The 22,254-nt window shown below is 32.3% G+C and overlaps 1 protein-coding gene across 10 annotated transcripts in view; it reads right to left on the reverse strand.

Moving 5' to 3' along the window:
• Nucleotides 1-22,254, reverse strand: part of LOC118737632 — an 86,320-nt gene that overhangs the window by 60,801 nt on the left and 3,265 nt on the right. For 6 of the 10 annotated variants that reach the window (XM_036468272.1, XM_036468268.1, XM_036468270.1 and 3 more), the window contains exon 2: nucleotides 18,217-18,625. In XM_036468272.1, the coding sequence (XP_036324165.1) occupies nucleotides 18,217-18,312 (96 nt within the window). In that variant the 5' untranslated portion in view covers nucleotides 18,313-18,625. Of the gene's footprint in view, nucleotides 1-18,216; nucleotides 18,662-22,254 lie in introns of all 10 variants that reach the window. The other 4 variants (XM_036468265.1, XM_036468264.1, XM_036468267.1 and 1 more) reach the window with 3 other exon arrangements.

A 22,254-nucleotide genomic window follows, 5' to 3' on the forward strand; every position in this document is an offset into this window, starting at 1 on the left:
AAAAATTTACTACTAAATACTATAAACTCTTTTTAGATTTTCACGTTTTTATTTTCGTAAATAATGACAAGCATAATTGAAAACAGAATATTATACTACATACATACATATTAACATGTGTATGCTCAACTAAATATTCATTACAAACAAAAGACTTAAGGTAGCAAACCTGCTACCGCTTCTGTTGGAAAGGCAAACGTTTTTTAAGCCCAAATACGCAAATTTTGTCTGATATTTAGAAACTTTCTTGATTTCGGTTGGGAAAAAAATGTATGCTAATTTAAGTACTAAAATCGCATCCGATGGTTGAGTTTGCTAGTATGTAGTATGTAGGCTTACATATGAAAAATATCGGAACTGGAAATTGGTGTTAGATCTTTTCCTGTTGAACAAAAGGTTCACACTGTCCGCAAAATTTAGTATTATTTACAGTTTGGCTATATGTTATTTAGTGAAGTGCTTTTATCATAAAAACTTCTAGGGTTCTATATACTACAGACCCTAACTTCGCCGCACAGTGTGACATTTTGCCAAACTAGGACGTCAAAAATAAATTTTAGCCAAACTTTTCGAGATATCAACTTGAAACATAAGACGATTTTTAAGAAGAGCATAAGCTTCATTACGGTTATGAAAAACTAGTTCAAAGGGGAGTAGTTCCGAACTATCCCAAAAAACAAGAGTAAAAACATCAGTTTTGAGAATAAGGTGCTTTAAAGAATATTTTCCGGAGTAAAACCAAAAAACTTATAAAATATATGATGGGAAAATTTGAAAGAAATTTCATGATGATTAAAAAAAATTAAAAAGCATACGTTAGTGGGACCTTTTTTATACAAAACTGGGCGCCAAAGTAAAACAAGGACCAAAAATACTTAAAATTTTGACATTATAATGCCCAGATTTCCCTAAAAACCAAAATACCACCCAAAAAGTATTTTTTTTCAAAAAGGTGTTACAATTAGTTCGAAACTAGTCCCCTTTTACACTAGTTGGAACAAGTTTTCCAAACCCATGTTGAAGCTTATGCTTTTCTTAGCATGGATACCAAATTTCATGTTGATATATTTAAAGTTATGGCTTTCCACTTTTATCTCACTCAAGCAAATTTCATAAATCTCCTCGTGCAATATATAACTTAAGTCTAAAAAAGATACCTTTGGGCAAAAAATGGAAAAAGATGTTATTTCTTAAGTCTATTCTACGAGTATGTACGCTCATCCTGTGTGATTTGTCATAGCCGAGCTACGCCGAACTTGTAAGTTATAGTCTATGAGAGATTTAAGATTTTAAAAATTTATCGTACCTTTTCGCTTATAATTTTATGAAAATACTTAAATGCAAATATAAAGGTCATGTATAGAAAAATGTTTAGTGAAAAAAAACCCTTTACGAAAAAACCTTTTTGGCAAAAAAAAGCGCGCAACTTCAATTTGATCACTCAAAGTTTGGTTATCGATGCAAGCTTGCAAATTTGTTTTTGCATGCTGTCCAATAGCACGCGTTTGACAGCTGTTATCATGCCAATGACATTTCTTTTATTCTCTTTTATGCTTATTTTCGTAACAATTGGGGTATTTTCTACAAATTACAAACAATTTTTTTTTTTATCATTTTGGCGTCCTAGCTTGATTAAATCTCACACTGTGCGTCGACAACACCACCTTATATGAATTCGTCTTGGGCATATTCTTCTAACTACGAGTATAGTAAAGTTGCGTATTCTTCCTTTTCTCTTTTTCTTTTTCATTTACTGCAATATACTTATGTACATATGTATGACAATAGATTCAGACACACGCCTACTTAGGAATGCATAACACTATAACACATGCTGTGGGACTTGCTGTCAGGCGGGGTGCAAATGTTGACGGGCAACACCCAAGAAATAGCAAAGATTTTCAAGCGCTTGCAAACAAAATGCACACACATGCATATGTATATGTAAATATGTATAAGTAAGTATGCATATGGCTTAATAAATATATAATGTACACATGTGGGTACAAACTTATAACTATTTATATGCACATTACATACGAAGCAATAACTCTACCTAAAGTAATCTAAACGCAAAAGTTATTATGCTTTATCAAATTTATTTTTTTCTTCCACATTTAACCTAGCCTACTAAATTTGTAGTAGCACGTACTTCGCCGAAAATGCTTCAGCCAAACTAAGCACTGCCTTAATTTTCTTACTTTCAATTTTTTTTTGTAATTAAATAATAACACATTTCGTATTCATTTTTTCATTGCTTATTGCTTAAATAATTACAGACACTTTTACATATGTATGTATTTAATATTTGACATTGAAATTCCATTTTGTTTATTTGTTTACCACCATAAAAGCACAACACCATAACGACCAGACATACACATCTATGTAATATGCTAATGACTAGGTAAGTAATGAAAAAAAGTTGGTGCGTGCAAACAATATTTGTATATTTTTTTTTGTATTTAAACACTGATAGATGAGACACGTTAAATCACGCAACTAGTATGGTTGTGATTAAATCGTGAAACATTTAGGCAGTAATATAAAAAAACACTGTTTTTTTAATAAATTTGCGCGCAAATAAATGTCGTACATCCCCACACTCTACTATGTAGATGCGAAGGTCATTGAGGGCACGGTTACCTTGGCTGGCGAGTATATTTCAAATTTCATAGGTAAATGTTTGCTCTCACTTATAGATTAAAATCATCAAATCAGCAAAGTAAACGATACCTCCCAGCGCTATTCCTTCGAGGTACGGTGGAAAAAAAATCATGGGAAGGAAGGACAATGGCGTAGTGTGGCATTATGTTTAGCCACAATAATCATTTATTTAATCAACAATCTACTTCTTCTTAGTTGGCAGTTCGACCCAAAAAATATTGTCAATTACCGATCACCTTCGCCAAGTTGCTCCCAAGTACAAACAGGTCCTTTTACAACTGGTCGTCCACGCTAAACAATCTTCTACCCCGTAGAAATACAGACCGATACACCCAAATTTTATTATTTTCCATGGCATAGAATTTCTTGGGGGTTGAAGAAATAATTTCCGTGATCATTTTGTATGTGTGCCGTTCACTGCACAAATCGATTAACTATACTTTTTAAAATAGCTTAAATTTAAGTGTCAAACTATTTAACTGCATGCACAAAAATCATATTAAAAAGTTCGAAATTTTGATAAAATTTTTTAAATTTTTTCTAAATTTTGTATAATGTCTGATGCCGACTACACACGAGGCAACCGTGTGTAGCATTGTTGCTCATAGAATGAACAGTTGAGCTGAAAAGGTGTTTTGGTAGAAAACCAAATTTTCTTCCATATCTTCATTTCATAACAGAGCGCACACTACCGAGGTTGCCGCAATGGTTGCCTCAAGGGTTGCCTCGTGTGTATTGATCAAGAACGACAGGTTGCCTCAACATGTTGCTTCAACGATTGCCCCGTGTGTAGTCGGCGGTTTTCTGAAAACTTTTTTTTCCGAATAAACAAGATTTTTTATCGAACAAACGTTTTTTTTTTTTTTTAATTTCATACAATTTTGGACATCTCAATAAATGTTTTGAGTTTTTCGAAGTTTTCACGGCTTTATAAGTTTAAGGGAAGTCCCTAAATAGTTTAACAGTATATGATATTTGATTATAATAAATGAATGTTTGGCGCTTAAACATTTTCTACGTGTTTGGCCGAGCTTCTGCTCCAATTCGTGTTCTGCTTCTTGATAATGTGACACAAATGGAGAGATCTACACTTTTTCTCCACATCCGAAGAAGCTGTTTTATGTCAGATGTATACTCGCAAGTTTACCATTGTCTGCCGAGGGGCGACTGCTTTTTGAAAAAACTATTTTGCTATTGCTGTGACCAGAAATTGAGTCATAGACCTCCCGGCAAGAGCATTACTCAAATCCGAAAAATGTCAGAACAAATGCAATAAACTAAACTGTTTTACCTTTTAGTTTTATTTGGATTTTTGGTTATGACTTCATACTAATATGTATAAGCATTTCACTGTCTGAAAACTATGTAAAATAAAACCAGTTTACCCAGGTTTTTCTTAATTTCAAAATCAGGAACCGGTTTTTTCTAATAGCAATTTTTCGAATATTTCGAAAGATTTAGTAAAAATTGTTTAGCGTTTTATGAATGTTTTCTGATGCAATCGTCATAAAAATGTATAAACTTATATCCCTTAAAAATTTTAAAAGCGCACATAAAAAAATAATAACTGAATCCTTAAAGCTCATACATTTCTTCAAAGAAGACAATTAAATTAAACGTAGCAATTTTCTTAGAAACAATTTCTAATGTTTTGTTTTATTGCTTATTGAAAGTGTTTCACCCATTTCAATAATGCAAAATTCAAGTTTATTTTTGGTTAAATGAGTGTAAAACTGTAATTTCACTTAGTACCGCATGGTGCTGAAGTGTTGAGCGATAAAGTCGGCTGCCGGAACGAAATGTTGGCACTTACATACATGCAGTACGTATGTAAGTATACAATATATGTACATACATATACTCGTATGTTTATATGTAGATAGATAAATAAATGAGTTAATACAATGCGCGCTCACGTGAGCGTAGCACTAAACAAAAACAGCAAAGTGGTAAAATTTATTAGCATAGGGCTGCCATAAAACCGTTAAAATCTGGCGACCACACTAAAGTGCCACAAGAGTCTGTGATGGGAAAATAAATTTTTTTAACTCTGAATTTCTAGTGTATTGAGTATATCCTCCGTGAATAGATCGAACTATGGCACTCGCTAAATTTTCCATGATGTTCAAGTCTGAAATAATTGTGGAATGGAAGACAACTTAAGAAGTTAGACCATAGGCTTTCTGGCTACAGGTGGACCGGAGGCGGTCAAGGGATCTTCTTAGCTGCTTACAGGACTAACAGGTGGAATCATCTCAACACTTCTTCTTAAACCTCTCAGATTTTGCAAGACTGAGATCTAAATACCTGGATCGCACTTTTTAACCAGACCTAAAGAGCTATCCGGACAGGCATCTGTCACCTACGAAGCTTCCTACAAAGAAAAAATTCGTATCGTCTAAGTGTGCCCTTGTTTAGGTCAGTCATCTTAATAAAATCTAATCTAATCTAAATCTGTTTGCTAATCCCTTTCGTCTACGCTGGTTCTTTTCAGTTGCATAAGTTTCATCATTTTTAAGGAAACTATACACAACTTAATCAGTTTTTCCTTTAAAGCGGCTAACTTTCCAGATTTCCACTTTTCACGTTCAAGAAAATCCCCTAAATAATAATACTTGGCTACTCGCACTTTACTTACTTAAGCGGGTGTTGTAATTTTAATATTAATATCGTGAAGTCTGATGATAAAATGTGTGGAAAACTATGTTTCTAAAAAATTATAAAAAAAACATGACAGATTAACATAAACTGAGTGTATTTATGTGTTTCCCTTTTGCTAGTTGTTTTTCAATCATAAATCAAATGTGTGGCTACTCAGCATACCGACGCATAACGGCCGTTTTTGCGGCCGTTACATGTTAGGATGTGAATTCACATTTCTCGCTAATAAGCATAAGATACGAGTGGCTTATGTTGGTTATGCGAACCACTCACGTGAAGAGAGTAATGACGCAACTGTTACGAGGGCAATTCAAAAAGTCAGTGATTTTTTTTACTTTTCCACTCCTCGTGAGTCATTCTATATGAATTTTTCGTTTTTCTTGAGAGTTGCAAACAACCCTTTAACCAGTGACTCAAACAAGTGACGCCGCACAGTGCTTCCCTTCCATGTGAAATGTGGGCAAAAATAGAATTATGGACAGATTTAAATGAAAAATCGCTTCTTAGTAAAATTGAGGACGCTAAATTAAAAATGCAATTTGTTTTTGGATAATTTTCATACTTTCACTGTAAATGCAGTTTCAAGTTGAAAATTTGGGTTCTTGTGGCATTTACATAGGTATGTACATATAGATCGATCTATTTTCAAAAGTGAGGTGTCAAATGACAGGGTTTAGCCTGTAGATGTGCAGTAAAGTTTTACATTTTTGAAAGAGGTTGCCACCTGTTACTAATTTTGTTAAAATTATTTAATAAGCTAAATGAACTAGACATTACAATATGGATATCAATTGAAATGTTTTTGAAAATGATTTACTTTTAAACGACACGTAGAAGTGTTGCCAGATGTTTAAAAATTCAAGTTCACTTTGAGTAAGCGAATAAGGTTACTGAAATATGTACATCAATATGGATATCAGACAAAAGAAAAAATTGGACATATTAATCAAAAAATAAGTGAAGAATAAATACATTCTTTAGTTAGTTTAAAAGTCCAGTAATATAAAGGAATGTAATCAGAATAAATCACTGATTAAGAATGTCTGTATTTGTAATCAAAAAAACAAATACGATGTCATAAACCTTTGGTTTGACACAATTATTATTTTAGTTTAACTTAATTTGACTTTACAAACTAGTGGCAACCCTTTTCATAGTATTTGCAAGCTAAAACCTTCTTCAACCTCATTCGTCTGATTCTCATATGGTAATACCTATCTATTTCAATAACCTAATTCTTTTAATTCCGATAGAATTTGATTTTTTAGCATCCTTTTCATACACATTTCAATTGATTCCCATCTCTTAATAATTCATTTAAGTTATTAAGTAACTTGAATTTTATTTTATTGCCACCTGTAACTCTTTAAAAAAAATAAACTTCTATTGTCCAAAGGTCAAGCTTTTTAATCTGACACCTAATTTTTGAAAATAAAACGAGTCGTGCAGATTTGATGGCACTGACAAAAATTAAAAAAAAAAAAATTTATGCATTAGCAAAACACGCATTACTACAAAGAGTGCAAAAATTAGCAGGTTTTTATTTCTTCTTTCGAAAGCTGAAATCCGTACTATTTAATAAAATAATAATAAATAACATATTTTTACATATATTTTTTATTCATTCCATTTAAATTTACCATTTTTTGAAATTTTGATTAAAAAACATTGTTTTGCTGGAATACCGCAGAAGGAGGAGGACACAGGTTGTGTTTAATACTATTCTAAAATTGTTATTCCTGTAGTTCTCTACTATCGATATGGAAATGAGAACGTCAAATTACCATTTAATTTCAAAGAATGTATTTTTGACATTTGTTTCCGTGAAGAGCTTACGCATGGCTATGCTCTTATTAATATACTTGGTATAAAATTTGTCGACTTTAGTGGCTTCCTGGCGGCATATAATTTATTTTATAGGGAAATTTCTATTTAATTCCTTTTATTGGATAAATTACCTTTAAAAAATTACCAAACACGTTCATATTACGACAACGAATTTTTCGATTTTTGCCCACTTAGGCGGCATTGTGTGATTTTAAAATATTCACAATATTTTTCAAGTATTTATGTGATATTTTTTGTTATTTTTCTGTAAAAATATTGTCCAATCCTGAATCAACTCCGCATAAATCGCAGTTTCACACTTTATATAAAATTTTAAAATATTAAAAGAAAAATTTAATTAACTTCAACTTTAAAATAAAACTTTTTAATCTGAATCTTTGGAAAAATGTTAGGTATGCAGTTGTACAGCCCATACCATTTTAGTCTAACGAATGGCAAATTTCAAGCGGTTAAAAAATCGGGTTGATTTTCGATTTTTTTTTGCTGACGGATTTTCGCGCTGTTTTCCATATAATTATGAATTTATTATGGAATGAAATTCGGAATACAGTTCCCAACAGAATTTGAAAACATCAACGCCAGTTTTTTATAAATTACACTTGTTACATAAAAAAAGAGCAAAGGCCGTCACCAAAAAGGCGATTTTTCAGAAGGTTAAACTTACACCTTATTACATTACATACAGCCCATACAATTGGGCTATAAACCGCATACCCAAAAATTCTCCAAAAAACCAGATCAAACAGTCTGAAGTTTTGATGACATTTTTTCAAACTTCCTAAACTTTGTATAACATTTGAAACTGTGATTTATACGGTTTCGTTTTTATTAAAGTATAAATACATTTTTTATCGCTACCTTTTCACTACAGTGCCCCAGAAAATGTGCTTTCATGAAAAATTAGTTTAAGCTGCATTTTGCTTAGCTTTTTACAGAGCGTTGTTTGACTATGTTTTATTGAATTTGCTTGGAAAATGCTCATTTAACAGCACCATCTGTACTATATATCGCCTTAAAAAAAAAACGAAATCGATGTTTAGAAAAAACTCCTCTGCAAGTTCTGAAGATATTTTAAATAAAAGCATACATACATATGTATGTACTAAATTCCAACCAAAAATAATCTCCGTAGGGAACTTTATTGCATTTTTGCATTTTAGAGGAAGATTGGTAAAAAAAAGTTATGCTTGCGGGTTCAACGAAATAAAAGAAGAATATTGTATTTTCGTTGAATTTTAAGATGCAGTTCTATTAATATTTTATACGAAAAATTTGGTTTATTTCATAACAAAACTCCGGTTTATCCGATTTTCGAAAAATCACGATTCCAAAAAAAACGCTCATAAATTTAGGCAAAAGCTGGCTTAGTAAAACTAAGTCAATCACCCTAATATACACCCATACAGTCACATGTATCATACATAAGTGTAAGTATTTTCTCGCGGTATATTTGCGATCTACATATGTACCTATGTATATACATATATCACAACACTTTGTAGCACATGCTTCAAGGTTTTTACGGCTTAGATTTCCTAGTTCACGCGCTGAAGCTGAAAGTTATGATATTTAATGCGAATTTTACTTTGCTTTTATTTTCATTTTGGTTTTGGTTTTTGTTTTTGTTTCACTTCATTGTGTTTTTGTAGTGCAAACTTTTGCGCAACTTATAAGAAAGAAAACGACGAACAAAAAGGGTATATAATAACGAGTTTTTTACAAAAGCAGAAATTTTTTTTGTTAACAAAATGTAGTATGAATTTTAATTACGAATATTTTCTTTGACATTCGTTACTTAGAAAGCGCAATAATCAAAATTCCTGTGTATTTGCATTCAAATGAATTTAAAACATGTTTTAAGAGAAAATACCATAAAATAAGCGGTGCCAGATATTAAATATAAGCGAATGCCGGCTTACGAATCCACTCTCGTCTTCAACGCTTCATTTAGCAAATTTCAAGGTTAACTCAGCTACAACTACACCTTATTTTTCTCTAAAAAAAAGCTTTTTATGCGAATAGCTGTATGCATATTTATACATACATACATATTTATGAATGAACACATGTTCGTGTACATGACACCCATGTGCTAATCAACCAGCCTTTTTGGCTGGTGGCAAACCTGTCTAAAAACGACCACATGTTAGTCGAGCTAACAACAGCGTCATCATCTGCGCCATTATCGGCGCTAAGGCATTACGTCATTTTTATCTTTCTTACAATAGCAGAGAAACATCAACACCAACACACCTTAAAATTGGCACCAACACCTCAGTTTCTCCGCACGGCGTAGCATTAAAAATTAAATATGTTTAATTAAAAGCTGATTGTCATTTCCCTAGAAGGCATTTACATAAATACATACACACATGTGCTCATATGTACGCGCATATTTAATTGGTTAACGAACAGCTGTTGTTGCAAACTTTAAAGGCTTAATGCAAAAAATTATGAAACATAAGGTTTAGAGTAAATAAAACCCAACGCAGCGGACATTTCAAAGGCCATTTGGATCACAATGTAGTGAGATAAATACTTACGATGCATAAATAATAGCAGTTGACAAAAAACGATAAATCTCGACAAGAGAATTGAGCTAATGAAAAACTATATCCATAAAAATATAGCTAACAAATTTGTAAATATGCTAATTCAAGCCCAATTTTTTAGTTTTAAAAAATAATTAACTGTCAATTTGATTTATATTTCTATATCAGTTGTACCTATAGTTTGGCATATGCATATTTGTTAAAATAGTGTTTTGCTTCTATATTCGAATTAAAATTTTTTCTTTCTGCACATTAGACTGCCTCACCGTCCATAGCAAGTAAAACAGGGTTCCCCAACCAAAGGAATAAAAGGAACAGTCCAGCCCCTTCGTCTTGGTCTGCAGGCTGTATCGGAGATACAGCCGCTATATTTAAACGTAGAATACGTGGTATGGTTAAGAGCATATCCAAGTCAAAAACGAAATCACACACTAAGAAAAACCAACAAAATATCGATTATATCGATAAGTCCCGAGAATCCCTAAAATCCCGAAATAGTTCCGAGATTGAGTCTCTGTGCCTTTATCTATATCCTTTTCTCTACAACTACCTTTATTTTAATCTTTCTTCCTCTATCTTCATCTATACTTTTATCGGTATCCTCATCCGCATCTTTTTCTTTATATTTATCTTTGTTTTTATTTTTATGTTTATCATATTCTTCATATACATATTCCCCTTCACCTTTGCACTTATACATATATCTAAGTAAAGTGTTTAAATTTACCTTGGTCTTCATGTTTGCCTTTATCTTTACTCAACTTTGTTTTTGTGTTTATTTTTACCTTGGCCTTTATCCTTTTCTTTATCTATGTACGTCCTCACCTTTACTTTTATTCTTGGATTGGACTTTTTCTAAATGTTGTTTCACTTCGAAAAGTCTTCGCGTATTATGCATACATGTGTTCATATATGTATGTACATATATAATATGTATGTACATATGTATGTATAGACATACATAGATTACTAAAAATAGAAACAGATCCACATTAACTGCAATCAACATATGTACGTATGTATGTATTTACATATGTACACACGCTGCGATTAGGTTATAAATAGCGTGCCTCTGTTTATCAAAAGCCGCATTACATACGCATACATACTTTTTGTCTCCTTCCCACACTTCCAACATATGCACGTGTTTGCAAAATGATGACGAGGTGATTTTGTATGGAAAATCATTTATGCCCATATATTTGAATAAAATAAACATATATAGAAGATATCAACCAATACTTCCCATATACCAAACGAAAGGAAAACTTATGAACTTTTGATTAAAGAAAACAAAATCAAAATCATTCGAGCGGTTTTCGAGCATTTTGGTAATGAAAAAAATTTGCAAATTTTTTCAACAATTTTTTGCCTTAAAATGCTCAATATTTGTTAAATTTATATAAAATTTGTACCCGATAATATTTCTACTGCTCCAAAGAACCTATATCCCGAAAATGAAAGTTATATATGCCAACAATAAGTTGCTAGAGCACTTTAAAGGCTCAAAATTGACCCCAAAATAAGGCAATGTTTACCGTTGTTTTTACGACAGAAACCGAATTGGTTATTTACAAAAATGAATCTGTCGACAGGTTTGGAATTTTATCTTTGAAACGCCACACTTTTCTTTGAAATCGCTTTATTAGTTCTCGTGCAATAAGCGTTTTTGTGAAGCTCTAAAAATTACAACTACAACATTTGAACATAGCCCCCATACCTTAAGGTAAGACGTATTCTACGTCAATAAAATGTTGTCTGATTTAGGACTTTAACCAAAATATTTTGGATCAGTTCCAAGTTTTTCGATTTTTTTCCCAAAAATAGAGAAAACTTAAATTTTTTATGCATCTATTGCATATAAAAAAATTGAAACATTATACATATGCAGAGGGTTTTTATTAGAGCAACAGAGGCCAGTCTGTATGTTTGTACGCGCATCACTCAAAAACTAATGCATGGAATTAAATGCAGTTTTCACCGATGTATTGCTGGAGGTCCAATTTAAACTATAAAGCAAAAAATTAGAGAGTTGTCACCTGTTTGAAAATTTTAGTTTAAGTAAATTGATAAGATAAAATAAATATTGTAATATGGCTGTCAAAAGAAAAAGGTCTAAAAAGGTTTGCAGCTGATATTTTTTTGTAGAAGGTTGCCACCTATTTGAAAGTTTAGTTTAATTTAATTGATAAGATAAGTATTGCAATATGAGTATCAAATCAATCAATAAGGAGATTTAGGAAAGTTTACTGCCGCAAAAATTTTTGTGGAGAAAATATTTTTGAAGCGGGTTGCCACTTATTTAAAAAATTAAATTGTTAAATTGATAAGATAAGCTAAACATTACAATATGGGTATCAAACGAAAGTGCTTCGCAATGCCTTCAAAGTGTTTTTGTTTTGTTACTGTCTCTCACAATTTTTAAAACTATTAGTTAATAATAATGTGGTGTTTGTAAGGTAGTCAAATTTTTTCAAATACTTTTCATAAATCAAAAATTTGTTCGAAAATCTCACTTCACAAAGCCCTTTAAATATATTTTATTTTTTTAGTACTCAATACAGCACTAAAGGTCGAAAAATTACACACAGGATAAAAATGGTATCATGCTGTTCAGAAAACTATTTTAATCAAAATTAGGAAATGTTGTATCTCTCCATTTGACAGGAAATATTTTTAATTATTTAAAAACTACTGGGAATTACCGCATCGTTGCCACTAGCACTGACAAACAAATGAACAAATGTAGAAATATGCACGTGGTCGTAATTTGTTGAAACTTTACCCCGACAAGGATTACTTCACGGTGATTTTAAAAATTAAATCATTTTTTTTGTACTGGCTATTAATTTCGAGAAATCCGGGTTCAGCGAGATAAATATGTTTAAGGCTTCAAAGACTTTTATTTTGAGACTTATATTATAAAAGTCTTGTCATAATAATTATCATTGAGATAAATATTTTTACGTCTTCAAAGACTTTTATTTTGAGGCTTATATTATAAAAGTCTTTTGATAATAATTATGAGTGCGAAACAATTTTGTATATGGTCCCGAACGGGTCCAAACCAAGCCCCAACTGGTATCAAACTACTCCCCAACTAGTCCCGAACTGTTTCTCCCCTAGCCCTGAATTAGTCCCCAACTAAACCTAAAATGCTCCTGAACAAGTCGTCTTTTAAGACTTAAAAAATTTTTTCGCGCTCATAATTATTATGAAAAAACTTTTATAATATAAGTCTTAAAATAAAAGTCTTTGAAGACTTAAAAATATTTATCTCTCTGATAATTATTGTGAAAGGACTTTTATAATAAAAGTCCTTGAATAATAACTATAGATGACTCGAAAATATTTATCTCAATATAATGATTATTGATTGACTTTTATTATTTTCTCTTATAATAGTTATGTCTCTATGTTTAAGGGCTACCAATGCCAAGCGCAATATTAGAGTTTAGTACATACACTTAAAATAATTGAAATTAAAGACAAATGGCCTCACAATTTTACTAGATTTTTTTATTTAAGAAATGCAAAACTACACCCATCTGCCTAAATATACGAATTAATAATCGCTTTAGTTCAAATGGAACAATTTAAGAAACACTTACTGCCAATCAAGATCGATGGCCCGGCACCATTCACACGCCAGAGAAAACTACTTTCTCATTTCTATCTGCAGCATGACTAGCATCAGCATCAGCACAGTGCATCGTTCATGTTCTAAAAGCATTAATCGAGCAATTTCATGATTAAAGGCAATTCGATGACTCGACAATTTTTTTCAATTAATACGAAGTTTCAACAAATTTCATATTTGAGCATTAAGTTCGAGAAGATGCAGTTTCACAAAATACTATCTATGAATTGCTTTTTACTATTTTCGAATCATGTTTTATTGTCCTTAATCTGAGCTTGAACTCGAAATGTGGAAAAGAAAAAACTCAGACTGATAAGAGGGCTATTAGTGTTTACTTAAGCCACTAAATGGTAAAACTGGCATCGCAGGAGCAGTTGCTTTAGTATGCCAATAAGAACAAAGTTTTTGGGTCACCAGAAAATGTGATGAAAATGAAAAGCAGCATAGTCAGCAGAAAACACGAATAATTTGATTCATTACAAGAAATTGAATTGAGTTGAAGACATACATAATTTCACAATATGATTAGGAAGAAGAATAAAATAAAAGAGTATAAACCACAAAAATTATGGAGCAATGGCTGTGGTAATAATAAAAATTACAACAATAACACGCGATCTAACTAAAGCGGCTGCTTTGACGTGCTTGCTTCAATGTGATTGTTACAAGTAAAAAGTTAAAATTCGGTTTAAGCAACAAAATATCGGTCAGTGGAACTCAACAGTAGCAACAACAATATCAACTATACATTTTATGCACATAAATATACGTAGTTGAATAAAGCAAATGTAAACCAAAAAAAAAAAATAAAATCAAAACAAACAACAAATTAAATTGAACCACAACAATGAGCACATCGAACGCCGCAAAGTGAGCAGCAGCAGCAGTGACAGTGGCAGAAACTGATTTTCTAGTGGCTGTCTCGCTTGATACGCCTTTTATTGAGAATTGACCACAAGACACTGGATCACCGCTGCATCGGCTGGGATGCGCTTTCACACGTGCGTGTGTGTGTGTGTGTGCATGCGCGTACTCCAGTCACTGCTGCAAGTTCAAGTTGTTGCTTTGTTGTTTTAGCCAACGCATCGCAGAACCGATTGCATTCTCATCACCTATCATTGCTGAGAAAGCTTGAAAATTGCGCTCGCTATGCGTTGGCCGGCGCAATGGTTATTATCATGCATGAATAATTGATAGCAACGGCGACAACATATGTACTCGTACATAGGCAACATAACGATGAGAATCATCATCCTCATCAATGTTGGTCAATTGCATTGTTGTTGTTGTTGTTGTAGTTGGTCCAGCGCCACTTTTACTCATTCGAATGTGGCGGCAGGCACGCTATAATTGCTCACGAGCAGAGTTTCAGTTTCAGTTTTCATGGAAAAGGCTTAATGAAGACTGGCACATACATACATACATACAAACATTTAAGCGTACTTTCTTCTTTTTACAGATAATTTTTGTTTTTTTTTTACTTTTTCCCGCAATGTAAAATGCGCCTTTGACATTTGAGTAATTTTATATCTCTTTTTTTTCAGTGCTGATCTCGTCAGGCCCGGGCTTAAGCAGCCGCTTTACCATTCTCATAGCGCAATTACCACTTCCAAATAAACATAAAAAATGATTGTAAACAATATTACTGTGTTAATAGTGAATCTTAGAAACATACAGACGGCTGCTTGCCGTACAATCATAAACACATTAAATGACTATTTCATAAACATAAGCTCACGAAGCTCAGAAGGCAGTAAGCACGAGTAGTGAAAACGCTATAATTTCAAGTGAAATTTACCATTTTGAGTTTCACTAGAAAACATCGCAGCTAATAGGAAATCAACTGCAGCATGTGTACATACATGTAAATACATTCATATATAAGTAGTACACAATGCCGAAAATTGCATTTGATATTAAAAAAATGTGACCATACAAAATGAAAGACTAGGCAGTTATCAAAAAGCAGTGGGTAATCAAATTTCTTTTATTCGTTAATAGATTGTGTCAGCATACTACGTACATTTAGACACACTAAATGAGTGTATTCAAAAAAAAAATATCAAAAATCAGCGGGATTTTTACCACCTTGAGACTTGTACTTCATTATACTACAGTTAAATGGACTAAAAAACTGCATACCAATTTTTCCAAAGATTCTGATTGAAAGGTTTAAAAAATTTTATATGGTAATTATTGTATAACCCTTCAGTAACTCGGACTCAGCCCAAGTTAGCTCCCCCTCAATGGTGTCAATATTTCTGGATGTACAATTAATTTATGTAATTTTCGCTTGCTTTTAAAGTGAAAAGCTTTAAATAGGTATAATACTTTTAGTCACTGTGAAAAAACGCCATTTTTTAAAGAAGTATACAACTCGTGTACTTAAAGGAGTTTTCGAAATTTGAATTTAGCAGAAAAAAGAGCTATTGTGCAATGGAACCATATTTCATGAATAGGTTCCCCTACCTCAGGTTCATAGGCTCTTCCTAAGGATCTGACAATTAGTTCCGAAATATAAATAAACAATCTTACTAAGGCATTCTGTAAACAAGAAGGTAAACGGTTACTGTCGTAAAGTACTTCCCCGATCGAGAGTAACCGCTTACCTTGGTTGGTGTTAAACGAACGGTGTTCAAAAACGATTTATTTCGAAAATATTTTTGAAGAATGTTGCCACACGCTAAAAAAAAATTAAAAACAATTTAAGGATGTTCAATGAAATACTTTTCCGTGAGTATCAAATGAGAATAGTTAAAGAAAGCGTTATTTATAAATATGTTTGAAGAGGGTTGCCAGCTGTTTAGGTATTCCATATCAATTGAACTAACAATTTAGGTTCAAGAATGCTTTATTTAGAAAGCATTTTTTAAAAAGGGATACCACCAGTACACATTTCACGTTCAATTTGTTGAGGGGTTAAATTAAACATTAGATACAAACAAGAGAAGTCAAATAACGATTTTTTTTCAAAATATACCTCTGTTACGTGTCTTAAAAGTAAAATTTAAATTTGTAAATGTTTTTGTTATTTATTTAGTTGATGTAAAATTCACTTTTTCTGATTTAATGCCTTACACATTATTTCAGGTAACTTTAATTATAAGTTGGTTGGCCATTTGTTGGGATTTAACTAAACTTAGTTAGTTGCAATATTAAATCGAGGTATCTTACATATGAGGCCTTGAGGGCCAAAGTAGCTTAAGTGACATTAAAAAAAAAAAGATGAGTTTCACCTTAAAACACATTAATAGAATATAAACATCAGCATCACGTAGGTGGAATGAACTTTTAGTAATTTATTTATTTATTCTAGGTCCTTCTTTCTCATATTAACGATTTTTTTTTTATTGTAGATATGCTCTTCTGGTCCTCATGGCCTCATATGTAGTTACACTAAATTAATTCGAAAGCACATTTGACACATTTTCAAAAATTTATATAAATCAGTTTTTCCGTTTGAGTAAAATAAAATACAACAATTTGGCATTGATATGAAACTTAAATTATAGATATGGGTCATACCATGCAAAATTTACACCTCCATATCTTATGTGTAATATTTTTCGGTTTTTCGTTAGAGTATGAGAAAGATTTAAATAAATAATTTTTTGCATTTAAAAATTGCACTTGTTGAATATTTTTTTAATACAATTTTTATTAATTATAAACCGTTAAATTTTTTTGCAATCTAAGTTGTTGTCAAATTTCATGGAGTAGACTGTTGAGTTCGATAGTAGAGCCTTCTTAGAGTATGAATAAAAAATATTTCTTTCCAGAAAATAAAGAAACCACGATTTCGTCTGTTTTCCTACAAGTCCAAGTTCTCAAAATCTTTAAGAGTATCAGAAGTTTGTTGCGAATTACGATTACCTTTCGCATCTTCAAAGAAAATCATATCAGGCGGTTGCCACGAACTCATTAAAAAATTTCTGTATGATTTCATAAAAAAATTGGGGAAAAATCCTGAAAAAATTCTTCTCATCGCAGCATTATTTTTATTTATTTACGGATTTTCTTCCGAAATTTCGTAAAACCACCCAAGTGTACCTAGTTTATTTCATCTTAGAAAATTCGTCAAAAATTCAGAAAGGAATAGAATGATTTCTTTAGTATTTCTCTACCATTCAGAATAAGAAAACAAAACTAACTACCAACATAAACATTTCAACGTAGAATACGGAAGCAAGTGCAATGCAAAATAAAATCCGTATTATCGCAAGTAATCTACCGATCATCAGACGTAAAATTCCTTGCATTTATCAACGAACATAAACATTAGGGTGAACCAAAAGAGTAAAGTCAAAATTTTACTGCTCTCATTCCGTAGGATTGCTCTATACCGAAAAAAAATTATAACCCTGTTAACCCTGATTTTCAAGAATTCTATACTATTTCTATGAAAATTTCTTTTTCCCCATACAAAATACATACATGGATAATTTTGAGCGCTTTAAGTGGCTTCTAAATATTTTTCGATTTCAAAACAAGGGGTATAATACTTTTCGGTATAGAACAATCCTGTGGGTTGAGAGCTTTAAATTTCCGACTTTACTTTTTCACATCCATTTTTGGACCACCCTAGTGTACATACGAGTACTTATACTAAAAATAAATTTCCCTCAATTACTGAATATTAAAACTTCTAATTTCAATTGCCTTAAGTTTATAGTTGCGTTTAAAAGACAATAACACTAACATTTAGAATACTCTTCTGCCGATTGTGTGTGCGAGGGTAAGTTAAAAGAAAGCCAACCATAAAAATTTAACAATAAATACGAGTATTTATAAAATTAGCCGAAAAAACGTATCTTGTAATTGCGAAACGCATAAAAAATCCACACTTACCTGACTAACCAGTAGGTTAGCGAAAATTAGCAAGGCCGCAAGCAGCTGGCTCCTTGCTGCCGTCATCTGCTGCAGCGTGTGTGCTTGTGTGGTCATCGCGTTCGGCGCTTAAGTCTTTCCTTCTTTTTTTATTGTTTCTTTTAAGCTTTCGCTGCGCAGTTGACTCAACTATGAATTTTTTGCTTCTGCTGAATTGCACGCTTTCGTCCAACGGAATTTCTAGAATTAACGCTTTGTCAATTACACTTAACTTTTGCGCGGCACTTCACTAGAGTAACTTTGACTGTTGTGTTTTTTGTTTTTTTTTTTTTACTTGTAATATTATTTTTCTACACTATTTCACAGCAAGCGCTTCTTAGCCGCTACCACTTGCAATCACCGCTACTGTTTGATTATAATTGGCGACGCACTTCGAAAAATAATGTTGACTTAAAAATTAATTATACTGCGTTATTGTTATGTGCAAAAAGTAGGAAAAAAATAAATATACGACTAACAAAATAGAAACACTTTTGCGTGCGTGCCTATGTGTTAGGTATGCGTTGTTTTTTTTATTTTATTTATGAATTTTTATGACTGTGATGTGATAATTTAACTGGTTTTTATGCGAGTCACATACAGGTCGTTATTAAATATTTTGCTCAGCTGCTATTTGTTGCATTTTTAATTCAAATTTTTCTTATTATTGCTTTGAGGCTTAATTACTTTTGTCTATAACATTGACAAGTGCGAGTTTTGCATAAACTATTGAGCATTGTACTTGTATGTAGATGCTTATTAATTTTCTAAAATGAATCTTTATAAATAGCGATACATATGGAAGTACACTGGAAAACTTATAATTGCATGAAAGTATGATAATTTTCAACTAGGCTGTAGTGTCACAACAATTACCAGCACGTACAAAATTATAAGTAGCACTCTGATGATAATTGTCGATTGCGTCTGTGGTTTTTTTTCTAGTTTTCCTTTGTGGTTTTTGCGATTTGACGCCACTGATATTCTTGCCACAATTTTGAGGTATCACTTCCTAGAACTTGACAAACCCATATTTCACTCGAAGCGATAACTAGCATTTATAATGTGTTTCCTTATGCAATAGTAGGTATACATACCCAGTGGGAAGATGTAATGTATTGTAGGCGTTTTCATATTTTTCCCACGATGATTTTTTAAAAATGTGCGGCATTCAATTTTGCATTACCTAGTAAACGAGGAATATATGCTTTCTGGATACATTAGAATTCTTTTTATATATTAAACAGTAATAGATTCTAACAACCATAAGAAATGCACTACATTATTTATCACGTACGTAATGCACTGGGTAAGTACAAATAGCTGCAATTAATATAAAAGCAGCAAAATTTCAAATGATGTTTTTGGCAACTTATGTTTCCTTATTTATTTTTATTAAAAAAAAGGGAATTAACGTGCAATATTCATGGTTTTAAATTCTCTAGTACCGAACCAGTTCGGCGCTAGTGCGTTTCGCCACAGGGATGGGTTGAGTCAATAGCATCTACATATATATATAATATGAATCTGTTCTTTATTTGTTCTTTATTTTACAAAATGGCGAGCATTCGTGAGTGATGCGTCATTTTATTGAATTGTTTATACAATAAAAGCCTTTGTATGAGTGAGCTTTTTTTTATTTGTTATACCTGTACTATAGTGCATAAAGAATCTGTATGTGCATTTTTGTATGTACATATGTATTAACCTGCTTTTGATGTCTCTACAACTGATTATGTATCGGCATCTGTGATCAGCGTTGGCTCTTTTGGAATTTTTTGCCAAAACTGGAAATTTTTTTCTTTCTTTATCAATTTTGGCAATACAGGTCCGTTCTGTTTCTTTTCAAATATAGCAATCAAGCAGATTTTCTCCATGATTTTTAAATTTCAGCATTATAAATAAAATCAATAAAGAACCTTCATGAAATTTCCTTATTTTTGCGTCTGTTTTACCCGTTAGCCTAGACAGTTATTGCCGCTCCACTAAAATCTTTTGGTGCTCAACAAGAAAGTGCCTAAGCTCCTAGAAATGGATTACTTTGAGGCCATCAAGATCATCGAAAAAATGGCTACCAAGAGATTTTACCCATGCTTTTTAAGGTAGGATACTCTTCTTCGTCTATTCAATTTCTGCTCTTTAAACACAAATTTTGTTCTGAAAAAATGTGTTAAAGGGCAGGTAAAGTTTAAAACCTACATGAGAATATACATGAGAAATAACATTACTATTGGAGAGAAAAAAGTTACCGAAAATCTATCGCTTAATTATCGAATAAAGTCGTAAAATTTTGGATAGACAACAGAAGGAGCTGCCTGCAAATGGTTTGCATAACTGGTAAGACTCGCAAAGAAGAAAAACTATTATCGAAGATTTTGATCTGATCCAAAACCATTGCGGAACCAAATAATAAAAAATAAGAAGAAATGGTTAACATTTGCGCCGTCTTAGACAATAATCTTTTCCCACATACTGTCAATGTAGAACTTTTGGGGTTCCTAATCGAAAACTTGATTTTAACAAGCCACTTTTACACGAATGAAAGTATTAGGCAGTATTAGTAACACATAAAATAAGAGATGCATATAAAGCGGCTGCCAGCAAGTTTACTATAAAAGCAATGTACTTTATCCCGCTCAATATAACCTTTGTATGCAAATAATACTTACTATTCTGCTCAAAATAAGCCGTTATTTACCGCGTTTTGAATTACACATAAATTATTAGTTTATGTTAATGCATTTTTGGCTTTACTAAGGTTATTAACTGCATTTGGGTTTTTATTGTACAGTTTCACTGCAGTGCCTTCTTTTGCCATAAAAGAGCTCTGTAGGCATTTAAATGTTGTAAACTTATCAAATAAATGTCGCATTTGTCGCCTGCTCTGAATGGTTTACAATAAGCTGAAGTTCTTGAACTAAAATTTTCTTAGTAATTTTGTTTGGTGGATACTGCAAGGGTATCATGTCAGTTATTATATTTCATGCTTAAAAGTGCATGTGTATGTGTACATGTATCTACGTATGTATTAGGACGCACCTATTAATTAGCCAAAAGTATACAGCTTATTCATTGGTTTAAATAAAACAATAATATGTACATAGATATCGATGAACCACTGCAAGAACGACACAATTCGAAATTCAAAAAAAAATACGCATGCCTCTAATACGTATCTACTCTTTTTCTAATCTAAAATGTCTAAAAACAAATGTTATCAAGAGCTAGGATCCCAGCGCCCACTAGCCCTTTTCTTAAAAGGTGATATTTATGAATCAGGTAGTTGTTTTCTAGAAGAATTTTAAATTATTGGTAGAGAGAAGGCTTTAAAATCACCTGAGTTCTAATGGGCAGTTATCTACGGCCCTTGTGTAAGACCGTCTGTGCCTAGAGAGAAATGCCGGAACATTTTTCAGCAGATGTCTATTCCACTAGTCGGGTTGAAACATTAACCTAAGTTAAAATTACAGTAATGGAAAAATCCTAATCTTTAGCGACAGGCAGGCTGCACTCCAGGCTCCCTTCTGTTTTTAGGTTGCATCATCCCTAGTCGCTGAGTGCATTGAAAAACTTAACGTCCTCGCTGAACGCAATGACATACATACATACATATATCTACTTTGAGTACTGGGTTACGAAGGATCAGAGAGAAATGAGGTAGAACCAGGCTAGGCCAGGTATGCAGCGGTCTCAAGAACTGCGCATGAAGAGGAGCGTGCTAGTATTTGTTAGCTTTCAGAAGGTGTCGGGTTCGAATGCCGTCAGGCTCTTCCTCATTTTTTTCGAACTATGAAAAAGCTTCCGTAAAGTGCAGAAGGAAAGGGAAATGAACGAAAAATTCAATAATAAAAATTTCAGAAGAACAGCCAAAAACGTAACCATTTCAAAACAATTTTCGGTTCTTGCTCGAAATGTATGTACACTATTTTCATTAAAAAACGAACATAAATAAAAGTGGTAAATGTCAGATTTAAAAACAAATGCAAGGTTTATTTTAAAACGTATTTTATGTACAGCTTT

Source organism: Rhagoletis pomonella, unplaced genomic scaffold, assembly GCF_013731165.1.
Source record: "Rhagoletis pomonella isolate Grant_MI unplaced genomic scaffold, Rhpom_1.0 Rhpom_scaffold_00004, whole genome shotgun sequence".
In the NCBI taxonomy this organism is placed as follows: Eukaryota; Metazoa; Arthropoda; class Insecta; order Diptera; family Tephritidae; genus Rhagoletis; species Rhagoletis pomonella.